Source organism: Rattus norvegicus, chromosome 2 (assembly GCF_021556685.1).
Source record: "Rattus norvegicus strain SHRSP/BbbUtx chromosome 2, alternate assembly SHRSP_T2T, whole genome shotgun sequence".
Classification (NCBI taxonomy): Eukaryota; Metazoa; Chordata; class Mammalia; order Rodentia; family Muridae; genus Rattus; species Rattus norvegicus.
This window is the reverse complement of record NC_141535.1, coordinates 62,115,558-62,136,610: the sequence shown is the minus strand read 5'-3', so window position 1 is coordinate 62,136,610 and position 21,053 is coordinate 62,115,558. Positions and strand designations below refer to the sequence as shown.

Below are 21,053 nucleotides of genomic sequence, written 5' to 3'. Positions count from 1 at the left end.
ATTTTTTTTTTTTGGCTTTTGAAGTAGTCACTTTATATGAATTGACTTTATTTGGCAGAGCCATTAGGCATAATGAGAAAAAAGAAAAGAAAAGAGGTTTCTTATGCAAGCACCCATGTGTATATTGGAGGAAGGATTGGGTACATGTTAGTTCTCAGGAAAACTTTAGTTTCCTGAGAGAGTTTTAGCAGCTGATTCTCTCACACACAATGTGTAGGGAACTCATGTTTGTCCCTTTTCAATAAGTGGGCTTTGATGTCAGTCACCTTAGGTGAAGGGAGAGAGATGCTTTGAAGACAAAAAGTTGGGGTGTTCTTGGAGTTTCACAATGGGCTGGAGCAGCGCCTTCGGGTGGAGCTGTTCCGTTCTGTCACACCTTCCTTGTGTGGTTGGTTTGTGTGGGTATCCACGACACAGCTACTGATGGAAGTGTGCTTTGAACTTACAGGTCAACCATCTGTTCACCTTTAAGGCATGGATCACAAATGGGGCAGGTGATGTTGCCATCACAGAGCAGCTGTATGCAATGTCGCCATTTTTCTGTCTGAGTCACTTGCCAGCTCTGGCGCTGGACCCAAGATCATTCATTCAGTCTGTGGATGTCAGCTGCCATGGATATCAAACTCGCCAAGGCTTCAGGTTGTTCTGATAGTTTGTTTTAACGGCATCAGAAATGCAGACAAACACATCTGTGTCTATCCACAATGTCAGACTTTACCAGATAATAATAAAATTCATAATGGTAGCAATTTGCCAGATGCTCCCATTTTCCTTCATAATCCTGGCCAAATCACGTACAGGTCCCTTTATTCCAATATTAATTGAAATAACTCTTTTCCTAACTAACAGACACTTACATGTGAAGGGGTATGTATGTGCATGCCGTGGCACACGTGTGGGGGTCAGAGGACAACTTGTAGGAATTCGTTTTCTTTTTTCTACCTTGTGGGCTTCCAGAATCAAACTTAGTTTGTCAGACTTGGTGGAATGTGTACTCATACAGTGATCCATCTCACTGCCCTCCCCCATCTGTGAGGCAGAGTCTCAAGTAAACCAGACTGACCTCAAACTTCCTATGAAGCTGAAATTGACTTAACATCCTTAGCTTAGCCATCCAGTGCCGAGAATGCAAGTCTTTCAATTTCTAACAAATTGTATTTTCTAAAAATACAAATGCCCATGCTCTATTCCAGACCTCTGAGAGGTTCTGGGACACTTAACTGACCACTGGGTCAAGAATTCTGGACTCGAGAACCTCTCTGTGATCCTTAGATCCATCCATAGCAGGATTAAAAAAAAAAAAAACAATATCTGAGGTCCCCTCTGGAACTTCTGAGTCATAATTACTGGACCTTAAGGGGGAAAATATCTCCCCATATAACTTATGCAAATTGAACTCTGTGAGTGGAAGACTGGAAGTTTGCATCATTAAACATTTCCTTAGAAAAATTGTAGAACCAATAAATGGAAAAGAGTGGAAGCATACAAAAGGGCAAAGGCCAGACAGTGTGATGTTGACCCACAGTCACCAACAATTTGACCAGAAGACCCAATTCTTATCTAGAGTAAACAACAGAGGAAATCATCTTCCTGTAAGTCAAGATGGCAGACAGTCAAAGTGAAAATAAACAGACCTCTGCTCCCAGAGGCATTGCAAGTGGGGCTGCTGGGTCACATGGGTGTCAGTAGGTGGCAGAGAGGAGCGAGGCTCTGTCTACACTCGGTGTTCTGACCTATGAACATTGGAATGATTAGTAGCCTAACAGTCCCTTCAAGAAGTGAAACTGAGAGGACCTCCAGTCCAGTCCACTGTGCAGACCTTGGGGTGGGGTGAACCATGCTCAAGATAACCCCTACCCAGTGCCTTGATGCACAAGTGGAGCACAGCATTTCTGAGACCACACCTGAGATGACCCTAGATACTCAGAGACCCCAGGCAAGCAGAGTAAGTGTTGGAGAACTGGAAGAGAAAGAGAAACAGAAGGATGTGGGCACAATGAAGAGAGGCAGAACTAGAGATTCAAGGGTAGTGAGGAACAGCCTGATGTGAGTCACCAATGATGCCCCTGGGTCCTGGCCTATGTCACCACTGGGGACCATGATTGGGACCATGGCCCTGCAACAACAGCTGGAGGCTTAGGCAATGGCAGATGTTCCAGGTCTGGGCTGTTACCCAGTGACACATTGATGTATGAGGGCTCTACAGAACTGGCCACACCCGTTACCTCAGCATTATGGGAGAGCTGGCCCAGGGGGTATGAATGTAGGAAAGTTGACCCAGGCAGCTGCAAGACTTAGGAGAGTGGGCCCAGCACACTGAGGGAGTTGTAGAGCCCCAGGGATGTGAGCGTGGGAAAGCTGGCTCCACAACTTGTCTGGTATGTGGCAATGTGAGTTAGTGAGAGATACTGCCACTCAGCTGCCACAGGATGCTGGAGGGCTGGAGAGCAGGCCCTGCACCTTGCTTGCCTGAGCTGCACAGTAGAGCTGGTCCTGGCTGTGGAGTTGTAAGTGAGCCTGTCCTGAGGGTGTGAGGATAGGAGAGCCAGCCCTGTCTCTTGTCCGGTGTGTGGTGGCACAGATGAGGGAGAGGTGCCCTGCTTCCCTCCTTTGTCACTCACTACCTATGACAGGTGGGAAAGCTGGCCCCAGGGTCATGAGAGTGAGAGAACTGGCCATGTCGTTCACAAGCTGCAACACTCAGTCACAATTCTACTGCCTTCCAGGCAGGCCCTGCTTCCTTGCCTGGGGAGTAGGGTAGAGCTGACCCTGGTTGTCGAGATGGCCAGAGAGTGAGGGAGGGAGCAGGAGGCTGACTAGGCCCAGGTCCAGGGCTTTGAACTGGTCCACCCCATCATCTACCCCATCGATAAACTGCTAGAAGTCATGAAGAGGCCTGTCCTACAGATTTAAAACAATAGGACACTGGGCAACAACAGGATATCTTAGAGGCGTTCCAGTGAGGAGATCCAGTATGATAGTGTACGAGAAGCCAGAGTCCTCAAACTAGACCAATGACTCATTACAATGAATATTTGTAAGGAAAGAAGTGTAGATAAAGGGGTATACTGTGTGACACGCTTTGCACACTATAGATTCCACAATGAGATTATTTTCTTCTCTGCAATGGTGGAGGACAAGTACAAGGGGGAAGGGAGATGAGTGAGATTGGGGTGCATGATGTGACATTCACAAAGAACCAGTAAAGTGGTGAAAAAGGTTTTACTGTTATTTAGTTGGTCTCTATTTTGTCTACAGGATGAAGATTGGACCAGAAGCTAAAAGGCTTGATTAATGCGAGAGAGCAAGAGTGCCTTTAGCTTTTGCTACTCTGGCTGACAGACACAGTTGATGAGACATGCTGGGTGGACAGCACACCTCTGGAGGAGCCAGCATCCTGTGGCAGCTGAGTGACAGCAGGTGTATCTTGGGCCAAACATCTCTATCAGGACTTTTTCCTTTCCTTTTTATTTTCTTTTCTTTTTCTCAAACAATATATCCTGACTATAGTTTCCCCTTCCTCTAGTCTTCCTAGTTCCTTCCTATCTCCCCTGACCTCTGGATCTACTCCCTTTCTGCCTCTCTTTAGAAAAGAACAGGCTTCTAAAAAGATAACCATCAAGTATGACAAAATTTAAAAAAAGGTATTAAGATAAAACAAGAACTATCAGATATAGCAACGCAGCAGGGTGAAAAATGTCCCAAGAACAGGCACAAGTGTCAGAAACTCATCTTTTCTCACACTCAGCAGTCCCATAAGATACTAAGCTAATAGTTATAATATATATCAGAGACATCTCAGGCTCCTTTTAATACATCAGTTTGCATAGAAATAAAGAGGTTTCTATGGAGGCCAAATACTGTCCACACAACATCTTGCCAATCGAGACATAGATAACAGATGCCCTTGTCCCCTGGTCCTGAGTGTCCTTGGCATCTTATTCCTTGGTAACCCTTTAGAGGGTAAGAAGACACAGCACACTCCCACACAGTAGAACCACCCATTTGGTTTTATTGATATTTGAATCCTCAACTCTGCACATTATGCTTGATGAGTAACTCCTCGATAAGGAGGTACTGATTAAGTTTGGCTTCCTACAGTGAAATGTGAAAGATATTTGTGAGTAAATGATTCAGGATGACCTGTAATTGGGCTGCGAATTAGCTTCTTTGCCTGAGTACAAAGGAACAATAATTGGTGCTTTGAAATAGGTTTTACCCACATATGGCCTTGGCATACAAATTTTGCTCCTGGGATTATGGTGAGTCACATTCTTGGCAGTGGACAGAGCTGGTAGGTGGGAACAGAGACTCAGGGCCATGAGGTAGGTTGAGAACATATGTCAAAACTTGAATTCAAGATACATTGGTCCTTTTTTTGCTAATCCTGTTACAGCTAGTCATAGCCATGGTTTTATAGCCAGTCTTCTTGGATGGTCTCTGAAACCCTGAGCTGAAGCATGCCTTGCTTTTTGAGGCACCACTTTTCAGATAGTTCACCTTCAAAGTGAGCCTAGGTCCTATTTGGCAACAGGTTTCCTCTCCTGTGAGAATCTGTGCTCATGGTTGGAAGTTCTCACGATCCTCAGTCATCCTGAAAACAGATGAAGCAGCAGAGGCATCTCTTCTATGCCTGTTTTGGGAGGACTGGCATGCCAGAAGCATGGAGTACAAGCATCCATGGTCTGGTAAGAGCTTCATAATTATCTGAATAAACAAGGATGGCTGGGGTGTGTTGTAGGACATACTTAATCACACTTGGTTCCCCAGGCTAGAGAGGGGTATGGCCGAGAGCCTGTGGAGAATTGGGTCCTAGGAAGCCAGAGAAGGTGTTGCTTAAAGGTCTCTGAGGAACCAGGCACACACCAGATTCCTGGGTATTTCTATTCTTTCCCCTCATTCTGCCCAATGGTGGTGACTGATTTCCACAGTCTATTTGGAGCCAGAATCAATTAAGAGATGTCTAGGCACATCTGGTTTCTTGACTAGGTCCACTAAAGTGTGGAAACTCAGCCAAAATGTGAGCAGCACCCTGCACAGGGAGTTCAAATATGAAGAGGTCAAGGGGAAAAACTTTTGCATTTTGCCTGATTGCCTTTGTGTCTCACTGGTGTAAGTTCACCTACTCTGTTGCTGCCACCACTACTACCTTCATCATCAGAACCCAGATTCTTCAGGTTTCCAATGTGGACTGAAGACTTTGTGGCTCTGCAGGACTCTGGCAAACCTTCAACATCAGAAGTGGGGTAGTTGAGATCACCAGCCTCATTCACTGAGCTGTGATGGGGTCTCAACCTTTCCAGAGTGAAGACAGACAATGCTGTACTATCCAAACCATACTGTATAAGCCAACATAATAAACTTCTTTTAAGTTTATATTAATTCCATGGGTTTGTTCTACCCTTCTGAAGAACTTAACATATCATGTGATATGGTTCTGAGAATTACAATGAATTATGAATTTGAAAGGCGATGGGGCCAATGAACCAACTTGTTGGGAATCTCAGCTGGATGAACTTCCATCCTCCCATCATGCAAATGCATCTGCTCACCATTCAGGAGTCCTGAGCCTGTCTACCAGGTGCTTATGGGCAGTGCTAGCTTGGTTAGCCCATTAGCTTTGGGGGAAGATGTAGGGAGTGCTGGACAGCAAATAGAAGCTAGGTCTGGGACCAAGGCTGTTCTGTGACTTTTAAATCTCCAGCATACATGGACCTTCCATATCATCTTATCCTTAGCCTCACAACTGCCCAAGTAGTCCAGAGCAAGCATTGTTCAAAACTCAGAATAGGTAGGAGGCTGTCAACCTTCTGGAGGCACAGTAAGTAGCTTTAGAAAAGTCTGGAACATTCCTTTCTTCAATTCCTAGGCTGCAGAAATCTGGGATCTGCAAAGATAAGACCAGCACTCAAACGAGACAGGGCACAAGTACCCATGCTAGTCCACCCAGATGTGAAGCTGCCATGTCCTCAGACTCTTGTCTTGGTGACCAGACACAGCAGAATACTGGAATAGTACTCTTTTATATCTCTGGCACTTAGAATCCCAAACTCACTCTTAACACAAGACCATTACTACCATTTATATAAGCACATCCTCCATCATGGATAGGTTACTCTCTTATCGTGAAGCATGACATCTGCCTTTTCACCTTTACCTTTCCTTTGGTCTGTCCTAGTCCATAGTGAATATTTCCTCTCTCACCTTCAAGTTCCCATCTTTGTTTACTTGGCTGCAATTAAAATCTTCTTACTTGAGGTATCAACTGCCACAAGGAATAACTGACCAAATGATCTTGAGGTAAAGCTGGACCTCAGAATTGTGCTATGAAAAAACAGAAATATAAGCATAGGACTGCACTGCATAGATTAATAGCAGGGTTTTTAATTTGATATTTATCTAAGGAAATAAAATCTTCACAGGGGAGGCACCCAATTATATCAGCATTATATCAGCTTCATTTCAGATTCCTCTGCTCCTAGGAATCTAAGAATTTAGCTTAAAGTTAACCTTTCACTCTTCCAGAGCTAGGTCACTCTTTTTTTTTTTAATTAACTTGAGTATTTCTTATTTACATTTCGAGTGTTATTCCCTTTCCCGGTTTCCGGGCAAACATCCCCCTAATCCCTCCCCCTCCCCTTCTTCATGGGTGTTCCCCTCCCCACCCTCCCCCCATTGCCGCCCTCCCCCCAACAATCACGTTCACTGGGGGTTCAGTCTTAGCAGGACCCAAGGCTTCCCCTTCCACTGGTGCTCTTACTAGGATATTCATTGCTTCCTATGAGGTCAGAGTCCAGGGTCAGTCCATGTATAGTCTTTAGGTAGTGGCTTAGTCCCTGGAAGCTCTGGTTGCTTGGCATTGTTGTTCATCAGGGGTCTCGAGCCCCTTCAAGCTCTTCCAGTTCTTTCTCTGATTCCTTCAATGGGGTCCTATTCTCAGTTCAGTGGTTTGCTGCTGGCATTCGCCTCTGTATTTGCTGTATTCTGGTTGTGTCTCTCAGGAGAGATCTACATCCGGTTCCTGTCAGCCTGCACTTCTTTGCTTCATCCATCTTGTCTAATTGGATGGCTGTATATGTATGGACCACATGTGGGGCAGGCTCTGAATGGGTGTTCCTTCTGTGTCTGTTTTAATCTTTTCCTCTCTATTCCCTGCCAAGTTTATTCTTGTTCCCCTTTTAAAGAAGGAGTGAAGCATTCACATTTTGATCATCCGTCTTGAGTTTCATTTGTTCTAGGCATCTAGGGTAATTCAAGCATTTGGGCTAATAGCCACTGATCAATGAGTGCATACCATGTGTGTTTTTCTGTGATTGGGTTAGCTCACTCAGGATGATATTTTCTAGTTCCAACCATTTGCCTATGAATTTCATAAAGTCATTGTTTTTGATAGCTGAGTAATATTCCATTGTGTAGATGTACCACATTTTCTGTATCCATTCCTCTGTTGAAGGGCATCTGGGTTCTTTCCAGCTTCTGGCTATTATAAATAAGGCTGCGATGAACATAGTGGAGCACGTGTCTTTTTTATATGTTGGGCCATCTTTTGGGTATATGCTCAAGAGAGGTATAGCTGGATCCTCAGGCAGTTCAATGTCCAATTTTCTGAGGAACCTCCAGACTGATTTCCAGAATGGTTGTACCAGTCTGCAATCCCACCAACAATGGAGGAGTGTTCCTCTTTCTCCACATCCTCGCCAGCATTTGCTGTCACCTGAGTTTTTGATCTTAGCCATTCTCACTGGTGTGAGGTGAAATCTCAGGGTTGTTTTGATTTGCATTTCCTAGGTCACTCTTAAGAAGAAGAGGCCATGATACTTGAGCATATTACTTGAGCACAGTGGTGGAATATGTTCTTAGCTCATGCAAGACTCTAGGTTTGATTCTCATATCACCAAAATAACACACACCCACACATTCCCCCTCCCACCCACCCCCCCCAAATTGGAGAGACAAATATTAATAATATTGTCATTTTATATCAGCCTCCCCAACCTTTTTCGAGGTTCAGTGCCTGTTAAAGCAACCACCAGACAAAAGCAAGGACCTGTTCTTAATGTTATGTGCATCAGTAGTTCTCAAAATATTGCAGCAGAAGAACTACCGATTCCTGAGGCTGTATAACACATCCATTTCCCAAGCCACATGGGCTAAGGGGAATCTCTGGCTAATTTAATCTCTGATTCCTTAGCTCATCTATTGTCTGTAATCTAAAACGGATGCAAGACAATCAGCTGAGGACACACTGCCATGTTATGCAGCCTCTGTTTTTCGCTGGTCCCCACAGCTCTGTGTATTGGACTTGATTCCCAGCTACCCACACCAAGCTGGAGAGAGGTGCTCCTACTCATTAGGTGATCACCACTGCCATTGTTCACCACTCTGGTTCTTTCTCACAGGTCCTCGCTTCTTTTCCTGCTGAGACTCCATGCTGACTTTAAATGAGAAATGGCAGCTTTGGTTGGCAGGAGAACAGCCTATCTCCACTTCAGGGTGGCCACCTGGGTGCAGCTCATGAGTAGTTGGATCCAAGTTTATAAGCAAGACTATGAGTATGACAGGTACGTGTGGCATGAGGTAAGTTGTTGAAGATGTACATGAAGCTACACTAGGAGAGGCCCCATGCAGAAACCATGGATAAGTGATCTAGCTGACAGTTCCAGCTCAGGTACCAAAACATGTAAGTAAAATGACATGAAGATGATTTCAACTGACAGGAGCTCAAACCGTGAGGGTTTCCCAGAAAATCATCAGACATTATTAAAGATGAGCAAAGTTTGTCATTAACAAAGAAAGAATCTAAAGGCCATTGCAACAGGGGAGAGACTCGATTGTCATCCATGTACCCAACGTTCAGCTGTTTCGTTTGGATGTTTCAAAGAGGCAAAGTGGGAGAGTGGGAAATGTTGGAACTTGCAAGAATTCAGAAACTGAAAAACATTACAAAAAGCATGTGGAGAGGGGCTCCCTGTGAACTGCTATGTGTGCATGCTGACTGGCAGTTAGCAGAGTCACATTTCTGTTCTCTTCCAGGCACTGAAGAAGGTGAGCCCTATCCTTCCAGGTGATTACACTGAAAAGGAATGACTTTCAGGTCCCTGAGACCCCTGGGCTGTAGGAGACAGCCAAAGGCAAAAGAGAAGACCTCTTAGTTCTATGCTTTCAGTAAATACTCTTAGAAAAAGATTTATGCTAGCTGTCTTAGAACAAATAATAAATTCCCTTGAGTCCTTGAGCTTTGCTAAACAGTAATTTGGGTGCCTGGAGGTGTGGTAGCATACTTCCTTAGGCTGCTAGAAACCATCATGGAGTTTGATTATAATGAGTACTGCAGAGGTTTGGATGTTGCTGTTGCTCCTCCTCCTCCTCATCCTCCCCCTCCTCATCCCCCTCCTCCTCCTCTTCTTCTTCTTCTTTTCCCTCCTCCTCCTCCTCCTCTTCCTCCTCTTCCTCCTCTTCCTCCTCTTCCTCCTCTTCCTCCTCTTCCTCCTCCTCCTCTTCTTCTTCTCCTTCTCTTCCTCCTCCTCCCCTTCCTCCTCCTCCTCCTCTTCTTCTCCACTTCCTCTTCCTACTTCTTCCTTTTCTTCCTCCTCCTCCTTTTCCTCCTACCAGAGTAGTCTTCACACTACAATCCAGGCTTGCTTGGAACTCATGGGGATCTTCCTGCCTTAGGCTCCATAGTCCTGGCTTTGTAGACATGCGGCACCATCCTTAACTTCAGTGGGAGGATTAGTGTCAAGAGCTTTTGCCATTTTCAGCATCGTGGGGAAGAAATAAGCTGTCACTCTGTGTTCTGAAATGTCCTGCTCCGTTGAACACATGGCCACACAAAGTGATGGTTGATCTTACAACAGTAAGCTTGGGACTAGTTTATGCATCAGTTGAAACATAGGTTTGTAAAGTAAAAATCAGCCTGTTAAGGAGCTGGGATGTTATAATTTTGGAGCTCTAGTCTAAAGAATGCTCAGTGACTGGCTAAATGGGTTAAAAAAGGAAGACTTCCTCTGTTTAACTTGACAGTCTGCCTGTGCTCTAGGTTAGTGTTGGGTAGTGAGATCAGGGGTCTTATGGTGGGAAAAGCAAATCACTACCCACCAAAATTGTATCAACTATATGAGGAAAAGCTTAATTGGCTGATAATGAAGCTCACAGGGAGTTGTAGCACAGAACCATGTAGTACAGAAGGGCCAATAGGGGTCTACTGTGGGTTACTCCCACTGATTAGAGTCAAAGAAGTCACACCACAGAATGTCAGCAGATCAGATTTTGGATAGTCCTTATTTCAGCACCAATAATTTACACACAAGAAGCATAAAGCAGAGGGGACATGCATGCTCTTTTGAGCAGTCTCCATGATGGAGGAAATGCTTTAAAGTTTCATATTTTACAATGAATACTTTATACCTCATTGACTTAAAACCATTTTTCAAGTTAATGAATCAGTGCCACTTTCTGCAATCCTGACTCCATAATCCAGATCCCCTCACATCTCTTATATGCCTTTGTCCAACATCCTTGCAAGGCATGAAGGGATTAAAAACAAAGAAGCACATCTTTGTTGCAGAGTTGACCAAAGCCCATAATTTTCTGTGGTAGAATTGAGGCGTCTGCTCATTTCTCTGCTTCCAGTTTAGACTAAACAGACCATTTGCTTCCTCGGCACTCTATGTCTCCTTTAAGCACAGGAAAGAACTCAGGAAAATGATTAATATCAGACATTGGCTGAGTGGAACCTGAGCTCTTTGGGCTCATCTGACAGATCCTGTGTGAGTGGGCACCTTGCAGGGACATTTTGTTCTTAAGCAACATTAATGATTCCTGAACGTTGTGTGGCTGTTGCTGGAACCTGCAATGGGAGTTGAGCTCTGTGTCTTGGGTCTGAGTAGCTCATAAAGTTTAGCTTCCACAACACTGTTTTTCATTTGCTAAAGCTTCATCTGCTCTTCCTGCTTCTTAACGTTGCATTAATTATTTAATTAACTTGTTTTATTATAGTACAATAAGTTCATACCCAGCTCCCACTTTCCTCTTTCAATTCTCCCTATAGTTCATTCCAACATATCCTGCCCCTAGCCCCATGTTCTCTTTTCTTCAAAAAAAAAAAAAATCCACGAAGTCCCAATTAATACTGTCCATATGTGCATGAGTTTTGGGGCCATCCACAGGAGCACAAAAACACACCAATTGGAACACTCTAAAAAAAAAAACCTACAAAAAAAAATGACACCACCGACTACCTCCCCCAGCAGCTATCAACGGCCTGCAGCTCTTCAGTAAGGTCTGGGGCCTGGAGAGCAGCATCCCTGCTATGATGGAAATTTTGGTTGGTTTGTCAGTTTGAATCAGACATGACTACTCACAGTCTTGGGCATTTCAGCTTAGCCCCCAGCTGCTGGTGCTGTATGGGGAGGCTTAGGAGGAAGTGTAACACTGGGGGTGGGCTTTGAGAGTAAAAATGTCTTGTCTCCTTTCAGTCTTCTTTCTCTGTTTTGTTGTTGCCATTCAGGATATGAGCTCTTAATTTCTTATTCCTTCCATCACGACTGCAGTCTGCTGCCACACTGACCCCCACCCCCCAGCAACATGGACTCTACCCTTTGGAACCTTAAGCCAACACAAAGGCTCCTCAAGGTTGCCCTGGTCATGTTGTTACACCACAACGGAAATGTAATTCATCCAACAGCCAGCCTAGTACCTTCCTATACTGGGAAAGCTAGCCAGTAGGCAGGATATTTCTTGATCAGTTAGAGGCTGATTTCTCTGTGTCCTGTAGCCAAAGTATGTGGTGCCTTCAGCAACAGGCTCTCACCATTTTGCTATGGTGGGCTACCAGGGGTAAGGTAAGAGCCTGTGCTGTTTTGGGACTTCTGGGTCTGCCCTGACCAACAAAGAAGGCAACCTGAACCTCACACTGAGATTTTCACTTAATGATCCTTGTTCTCTGGGAGTGACCTTGTCCCTCCACAGAGGGTAGTTCTTCTTGAACTCTTGTTTAGAGTTGCAATTTAGAATTAGATTACTAACTAGAGAATTTTCAATAAGATTTTTATATACATCCTTGGTTTCAGTTGACCCACATGCTACTCCCTTCTCCACCCAGACTGGGTTTAATACCTCAACCCTCAAACTCAGGCTTCTTCCATATTGTATATATTCTACTATCCCTCTAGTGTATATGTTTAATTGAATTAATTAATTGAGGTCATAGGCTTTCATGTTGCTTTTATAAACCCTTCCTTCAAGTTAGCTCTTCCTATGCCTCCAGTATCCCCCACACTCCCACAACCTTTCCTACTTATGCCTCCTTTTCTCCAGGATCCTCCCTCTGTGCTTTTGTTTTGCCTATAATCTATGGTCTTATCTTCCTTAACACAGTCCTCCTGTTATTATATAAAGTACACACTACGTGTCAGTCAGGGGACTAGGATAGGAAATAAGAGATATGTCTGTTGAGGTTAATAAGCCATGTGCTCCACTTTTCTCTTCTTCTCCCACTTCCCTTCCTCAGCTCAGCACACCTCTATGGGGAAACCTTCCTCACAGACTCCTGCTGCTACTGTGGAGGCTGGAGATATGAAAGGTAGGGAACCTTTTGCCATCAGCAACCCACACATATTCTTCAAACCAATGTCCCCATTAGTAAAGCTGGTGTTTTGAACTGACTAATCATGTGTACTTTCTGTTTGATTAGAGACCTCAGTTGCAAGAGGATGATTAATTCAAACCCTTAGCATATCACTGTATCACTGTTCTATGTTTTTTCCTTTTAGTTTATTGCTCTGAGTTTAAAACCGAGATATCTCAATCCCTAGGCTAGTCCATGAGATCAGGGGCAAGCTCATGATTACAGCTCCCCTCTAATGTCAAGATGTTCTTTTCTTTTAAAACTATGTCTTTGATATTTCTTTGAGTATGTTAAACATACACATAGTGCATTTTCATTATATTTATGCCTGGCTCCTCTCTCTTAACTCCTCTCGGATCTAACTCCAACCTTTAGTCTCCCCCCCACCACACACACTTCCTATCCTTTTTATTTATCTATTTATTTTTAGCATATAAACCTCTGGTTCACTTCTCGCTTTCTATCAATCCAAAGTACTTTGAATCCATATGCAGTTTCTTGCTTTTGAAGTCTTTTTGATCTAGCTTATCAGTCTTTTCCTGGGGTCTAGATTTTAGAGTGCATTCATTTTTTTATTTAACTCCAATCTCTGTTCCTAATTCTAAGGTGATAATTGTCTTAGAGCAGTTTTTTTCCCAACTTTAAAACAGTGGATATTTTGAGATATGTTTGGTAAAAGGGAGGTCACCATTCTGTAGGATGCCCAGCAGCATCAGTGACCTCCACTGACAAGATGGTGGTAGCATTTCATTCATCTAGTCCCACTTGTAAAAATACAACACATTCTAGACATTGCCACACGTTTCCTGGGAAACTAAATTTCTAAGAGTGCAAGATGTGCAGGACACAGCAGGAGCAGAGTATGCCTTACTCATCCTAACAGCGTCAGGGGAGCCTTCCTAAGGACAGAGACATTTGGTCAGAAAATTGAAGGGTAAGAAGAGTTCCCAGAAAAAAAATAAAGAAAGAAAGCGTTCCCAGGTAGTCAGGAAAAGTTTTTTAAGGCACAAGCATAGAAGTAACCATAGTCTGTAATGCCACATTGATCAAACTTACCTTTCCTACCACCCAAAATACATCCTCAAAATTTCTAAGGGGTCACCTATCTAGTCCAGCTGTCTCTTTTTCAATGCATTTGCTTAAACAACTAGTAGATTCCTTTCTATATGAGCAAATTTCACCTTTGCTGCCTAAACTTAGCCCTGCACTGTCTCTGAGCAATGATTATCTTCTTCATGTAAACTCCTCTAGATGTGAATTACCTTTTTAAAAAGCATCATGTCTTCCCTTAGGACACCAAGAAAGGAACTCGTAGTATAAGCTGAGGCTCTGACTACACCAGATTGGGTATTTCACTTCAAATTGTCATATTTTTTTTCAGTTCTTGTATGTGCTAGTCTGAATGAAAATGACACCCATAGACCCATAGAGAGTGGCACTGTTAGGAGATATGGCCTTGTTGGAGTAGGTGTGACCTTGCCGGATGAAGTGAATCACTTTGGGGTTTAAGATGCCCAAATCAGGTCCAATGTCATTCTCTTTTCCTGCTGCTTGCTGATCCAGATGCCGAGCTCCCAGCTGTCCCATAGAGGTGTCTCAGCACCATGTTTACATGCATGTCCACCATGATGATAATGAGCTAAACCTCTTCACTGTAAAGCATTCTCTACTAAACGCTTTTCTTTGTAAGAGTTGCCATGGTCATGGTGTCTCTTCACAGCAGTAGAAACCTGAAGATACTGCACATTCATGAGAATAAACTTATGTTCTACTCACCTGGGTTATGACTCATTGCATAATGTGCTTGACTACAGGTTGAGGAGGAGGGGATCTGGGAGGAGTGTAGGAGGAAGAAATTGATAGTAACTTCTTCCAGTTGCTAAACTCCATGGCAACACTGTGGGGGTGGCGAGTGTCTCACAGTAGGAGTAAATGAATCACAAGAAAACATCAATGGGTTTGGCCATTTATTGATGCCACACAGAGACAGCCTGTGATTACAATCTGGTTTTAATACTGAGGTACTTACTAATGGGGTACAGGAGGAGTGTAGGAATCAGCTGGTGAAGCAGCAATATAGAAACACAGGGGAGACAATGAGTTAGCCATGTTATGTCACGCCATTATTTTGGAGGACAATGGTAGGGAGAAATGCATTTTCCCCCATCACATTATTTTTAGTGACAGAACTTAAAAAAATACTTGAATTAAAAAAAAATACTTGCATTAACAACAGGAGTAGCATCAAATGTATTAGATTGGTTATAGCACCAGGAAACTCAAGACATGTGGCCTGTGAGAGTGAATCACTGTGGATTGAGCACCAGAAAAGCTGTCCCAGAGCTTCATCTTGAAGTGAGAAAGGAGAAAACTAAGACTTTGCACTTTTCTAGGTTTGCAATATGTAGCTGTCAGAGAACTTCAGCTAACTGGATGGGAAATTAGGGTCTGAAATTATGTAATCTCTCAAATTGCTTCAGATTCTTGGTGGCGGTTGCTCAAAAGACTCTCAGAGCATTGCATTGGACAGCCAGCGAAGACATGCTGTCTCAGGAGACCAGAGGAAAGTGCCTGTGCTCTTGTTTAGGAAGACCTATGACTCAATAGTTATTCCTGCAAAGGAAAGCAATCCTTTGTTACAGGACATGATTCATGACTTGAACAAAGTGTTCACTATAAAGTTTCTAGGAATATTGTTTTCTTATGGCATAACACTTTTCTGATGTTAAAATTAAGTAGCTTATAACTTTTTGGAGAAGAACTAAGTCTATCACTCTGAAAAGCAATGTAAACCCAACATGATGAATGTAAGTACAAGGCTCCATGGTGGATCTGTCTGGCTCAGAGTACGACTCTAGTGTCTCTTGCTGAGCTTCTTGTTCACACCTTCAAGGTGTTGATGTGAAGGAGGAGATGGATGAAATAAACCAAGCCTTCACATTTGACCCCGTGAAGATACTATCCAGCTCTTGCTGTCAGTGTCATCCTGCTATTCAAGGTTCTTCCAGCATCTCAAGCATTAAAGATCCATGGAAACACTGATAGCCCACAGCTGAGCAGCTGACCAATGACTCCTACAGCAAACACTAATGACACATGGCATAGGACAGTCTCACCGTGGTAGAAGAAGAGGATGTCCATGATGCATGATCAGAGACCTATTTCCTGTACTTAAGAAAATGGAGAAAGATCTAGAATGGAGCACCTGGCCAGACTCTCCCCCGAGGCTCATGTTGTGCTCAACCACATGGGTCCCAAATGACATGGTCTATTTTTTTTGCACTGGAAAATCTGGCCTACTTTTAGTTTGTTGAGGTCAGTAGAAATCCAAGTTTGTTCCTGAGTTTTGTAAGCCTGGTCATACCCAGGACTCTGGTGTCATGTTCTTTATTCTGCTGTAGAACAGTACACATGGCTTATTAATTAACACTTTTGAAAGCCTATACTACTAGCCCTTGCAAAATTCCTCATTAGAAGGTCAAGTTCTCCTCTACTTTTTTCTCCATTTCTGCCACTAACAGATTAATGTAAGCATTTCTCTAAAATAGCTATTTCATCAGAGATTGTCATTGGCCAGCAATGTGTTTATGTAAAGACAGAATGCAAGAATGTATGCTTAACTATACATAATTCCCTGGCTTCAGTAAATGTGTATTTTCTCCTATTTCTGGTATACCTTGAATTTTATCCAAATCCCAGTGTTTTACTTTCCACAGGAATCGATCAGAATAATCCATGCTAGTGTCTTGAAAGAGTTTAAAAGTGCATCCTATATAATGCTATGTTCATGGTCTCAGAACAAATAAAACTGGCATTGGCCAGCAATACCATCTCACACAAAGCATATGTCTATAAGGAAGTTCATAGACACCTAGCCTTTCACATGACTATTTGTTAACATTCTGTTAGCTTTGCCACCATCTAGATATTAGCACCAAGTTCAATAGCACCATTCTGCTGAATGGACAGATAACTACAGGGAGCTGAGGGACACTGCACTCCAGAATGAAGATTCATATTGGTGCATAAGCCTTGAGTCCCACCGGAAGACATACATTGCCTCCTATCCTGTCAAGAGCTGGTTCTGGGGTCTTTCCCTGGGGCTTGCATCTCTCCACACATCCATTTTTCACTCAAGGTTCAGTCTACAGGCTCACCTGGAAATCTGCTCTGCGTTTGTGCTCACAGCCTACTGACATCAGTGAGGCGGGGTGATATCTAAAACAAGCATGTTTTAGTGTTCTGTTTCACTTCTGTTTCAGTGTTCTGGACCCTCTTGACTTGCTTGCTCTCCATAAGGTTAGTTAGCCTCCATTTTTGATTCTGTGTGTATGTGTATACGCATGCACGTGTGTTGCTAGACACCAAACTTACAGCCTTGCACAACTGTGATAAATATGCATTCTACCCCAGCTCTTTATCTCTTTTAAAAGTTACTAATAGACACACTAAGGCACACTTTTTAGAACTTTTTTCTTCTAAACTATAAATTTCTACTAAATTCCTAGACTTAGTACAATTTACCTGATTTTTAAAAGTGGTTTGGCCTATAACTTCACTTTTTCTCTCAGAAGAGAAACAGGGTGTGCAGACAGCCCTAACCCTACTTGTAGCAGGTTTGTGTGTAATCTTTCTGCACAGGGATGATGGGAAGACCTGAGGTCATGACTCCGAAAGGGACAGGGCACTGGCAGACAGGAACACACATTTGTTCTGTGACAAGCTAACAAAGCCAGTAAAGTTTGAGGGACAAGGACCATTTTCTTTCTTATGCTAGCTAGAAGTTGATTCTGTTCATTTGCATTTTAAGGACTTTTAATAGAAATTGAAGTAAAGTAAAAAATGACTTCTTGACCGCCAATCTAATGCCCCTAGGCTGCATCTGATGCCCCTGTCTCCTTAATCTCAAATCTCCATGGTTTGTCCCAAGATTCTAGGTTTCCAGTTGTGAAGTCCTACAGTGATGGAGAACAGACAGGGCACCATAGCTAGCATCTTTTTCCTGTCCTTATTGACTACTGAGATAGATGGTCCTAAAACTTGCCTCATGGCTTTTAAACAGTGGCTACCCAAGGCACCTAAGGGGGATATATTCATGAAGACAAATTTAAAAGATTATCTGTTTCCTGGGTAAGTGTGTCTCTGTTTCTTGAGGTAGTTTGGGAAAAAAACAGGTTTCTATTTTCATCTTTAAAGGGGGAAAGACATATTTTCACAGACTTGCCTAATCTGGCACTTTCCCAAGGAACTCATCTCAACTGCTGCAGCATCATTCTCTCAAATACTTCGTCTTCCTATTGGGGAGCAGCCAGCCCCAAGCTTTCTGTGAGAAACATTTAGTGACTAGACACACACATTGCGTTTTGTTTTGTTATGACCCAAAGTTGAACCTAGAATGTACAAAGTGAAATATTAGTGAAGTGGCCTTCTGGACCATGTTCTTGGGTATCAGGCTGTGGAAGCCCATGATGGTGGCTTCTTTCTGAACCTAGATCGTGTCATGATTTTGGAGCATCTGCTGTTTTCTTTGCCTCTGGGTGTGGATGCTCTGTGTCTGTGGACACGAGAGACAGCACTGGACTCGTACTGATGGCACCGAGCACTTCTTCATGGATTTTAGTGTCTGGCAGAAGCTGGTTGAAAGTCTGTCCTTCGTGCAAGTTAAATCTGTGGGAGAAGAGGACAGTAAGAAATAAATCATGAAGGCCATCAACACAGAGACCTTCAACTGGTCATCACACAGAGAATGAGAGGCTTTGGAGTGCTCAGCCCTCAACAGAGTCATACATCTCACAGTCCTTCCCACAAGGCTTAACGATATTTGAGGAAGAGAAAGAAGAAAACTAGGATCAGAAGGGATGGGAAACAGTGGATTCTGTACACAACAGGGCAATTGCACATTGAATTCACAGCATCAGAACAGCATGGACAAACCCTGTGCAAGCTCAAGCCAGAAAAATCCCTCAGGGTAGAGACAGGAAAAGGACATTAAATCTTAGCATGAGCTGAGGAGCTATTGACTTTGATAGCTGCTGGAAAAGAGACAGTTTTCTTTAATGATGTGATGCCTCATGGTTTGGGCACAGGCTAGGGTAGGTTCCCACTCGCAAGACCAGTTGGATGTTAATATACAGCTGGGTTCTGAAACTTCACAAGGGCAAAGTTAAATTCAAGGACAATTTGTCTCTCTCTCTCTCTCTCTCTCTCTCTCTCTCTCTCTCTCTCTCTCTCTCTCTCTCTCACACACACACACACACACACACATACACACCACACCATACCACACCACACCTCTGTGGAAAACTGCTGGGCAATGTGATGGCCAGAAGAAAAATGCTTACAGGTGTGGTTTTGGGGGGGAAAGTATGATAGCTCTGAGCCCTTATGATCTCTAATGTTGTAGATAAGACCTAGCACTCCTAGTAACCCATGTTCTACCCTTTAAATACACCAAACAAGAAAACAAAGCTGTTCTCTTTTTTTTCAGTAAAAGGAACCTAGACAGTCTGTGTGTCTCTCTGCCACTCTCTTTCAGGAACTCCAAGATTTGACATTTGATGCTCCAGCAGTGGCAGTTGGGCAACATGAATTGGACTCAACAGTGAAGATTAAAAGAAGATTAAAACTTAGGTGAGGGGAAAGGGAGAAGTTAATGAGGGAGCAGCTCAGGGAGAGAGGGTAAAAAATGTTCAAAGTATATTATACGAAATTCTCAAAGAATTTCTCAGTAAAACCAGTACTTTAAAACGATCAAAGGCTGTCCTTTGCAGGAGAAAGAGTGTAACTTCTACTAATGTAATACTTTGTGTGTCTGACAAGAAAGGATCCATAGCAGCTCATAATAGTAAATATTCAACAAATCATCATGTATCAGGCATTGTAGAGTGTTTATGTTAATCTGGCGTCATTCCTGTGTGGTCATGTTAGGTATTCCCATTGTACCACGGCTGCCTGGTAGACCAAGGATATCCACTCACTTTTTGTCTTCGGGTTCAGCTCTATGACTTGATTAAAGATGTTAGTAAATAAGATTCCTAGAGGGCCACTGGGTGTACAGGAGGATAAGCCTGTCCCAATAAGAATCTTGCTCACACAACTACCAGACAAAGAGGATGAGAGACACTGAAGCAAGTCTCCATACAACCTACAGCTTGCAGTCAGAAGTAGCCAGGCTAAATGGATACAGCATTGAATGGCTCAGTTCAACTATGAGTACAGAGGTGTTTTGCTCTGCAGCATTGTCAGGGAAACAACTGGACATGGCATTTTACACACTTCCCTGCATTTCATGTGTATCAACTAATTATTCCTTCCATTTCACAGGTGACAAAAAATATTCTATAGTAGGTAAGAACTGGCAAAGTGTTATCTAACTGGCAGGGCCAGATCTGTGCAGCAGACAGTGTTACTTTAGAACCCATTACTGCACTATTTAGAGTGCCCAGCAGTCATCCAGCACAGTTCAGTAGAGAGGGGGATACAAATACACAGTGTCTTCTCTTCTATCTAAAACTATGTAGGTGAAGACATGAGGCATGGCCAAATACCCCCATTATCCATATGCATCTACTGCCTCAGTTCTAACTCCTGTCCTAGAGCTTCAAAGACTCCACTTAGTTTTCTTCATCTTGTTTTTCTCACACACTCAGAAAGTTAGAGTAGATTACATAAAAGGTCATTCATATGAAGTCATGTTGTCTCTCTTCTTTCCATTAGACAAGCTTTACTGGTCTTGAACTTGAAGAGCCTCCCTCCCAGTGCTAATAATATAGATACATGTCAGTCACTGATCCCAACTTTTATGCACACACTTCTCTAGGTGATTTTCCAAACACATTGGTCCACATACTAACAGTAGTGCTAGTTCTAGAAGGAATTCATTTCTGGAAAAAACCCAGTGAGTCCCAAATCACATATTTTTCTCTTTAAACCACCATTCCAAGAGTACACAGGGATGAATCGATGGCTCTGACCACATATGTAGCAGAAGATGGCTTTGTTGGGTATCAACAAGAGGAGAGGCACTTGGTCCTGTCAAGGCTTGATCCTCTAGTGCAGGGGAATGTCAGGGTAGGGAGGTGGGAGGGAGTGGGTGGGTAGGTGAGGGAGCACCCTCATAGAAGGAAGGGGAGAGGAGATAGGATAGTGGGTTTCTGAAGGGGAAACTGGGGAAGGAGATAACATTTAAAATGTAAATAAAAATATCCAATAAAACATGTAAAAAAAAAGAAAGTGAAATTGTCTCAGACTTCTCTCTCTCTCTCTCTCTCTCTCTCTCTCTCTCTCTCCTTCCTTTTTTTTTGTAACAGAAAACTTTAATATACTAATAGTAGCCCTTCAGAAAGATGTTTCCACCAACAGATAGTGTACTGTGTCCACACATTGTCCTGTGTAGACAGAAAAGTCAATAACTAGAAATTAAGGTCTT

General features: G+C 43.2%; 1 protein-coding gene, 1 long non-coding RNA gene and 1 other non-coding gene across 8 annotated transcripts in view; 2 read left to right on the top strand and 1 right to left on the bottom strand.

Moving 5' to 3' along the window:
• The first annotated feature begins 1,635 nt into the window (after window positions 1–1,635).
• LOC120101289 (small nucleolar RNA SNORA17) lies at window positions 1,636–1,767 on the top strand. Its single transcript, XR_015679351.1, has one exon. It is a non-coding gene; the product is annotated as a small nucleolar RNA SNORA17 (small nucleolar RNA).
• Window positions 1,768–4,422: 2,655 nt separating this feature from the next.
• On the top strand, window positions 4,423–19,505 carry LOC147996117 (uncharacterized). 5 transcript variants are annotated; one of them, XR_015674185.1, is made up of 5 exons: window positions 4,423–4,688; window positions 8,400–8,561; window positions 9,034–9,064; window positions 12,509–12,580; window positions 19,161–19,479. It is a non-coding gene; the product is annotated as an uncharacterized LOC147996117 (long non-coding RNA). The 5 variants fall into 5 exon arrangements; XR_015674186.1 differs by lacking the exon at window positions 9,034–9,064 and having other exon boundaries at window positions 19,161–19,505; XR_015674187.1 differs by lacking the exon at window positions 9,034–9,064 and having other exon boundaries at window positions 8,400–8,577; window positions 19,161–19,490.
• Adamts12 (ADAM metallopeptidase with thrombospondin type 1 motif, 12) overlaps window positions 14,580–21,053 on the bottom strand; it is a 307,826-nt gene continuing 301,352 nt past the window's right edge. For both annotated transcript variants that reach the window (NM_001106420.4, XM_087618470.1), the window contains 1 exon segment: window positions 14,580–18,292. In NM_001106420.4, coding sequence (NP_001099890.2) covers window positions 18,114–18,292 — 179 coding nt within the window. In that variant the 3' untranslated portion in view covers window positions 14,580–18,113.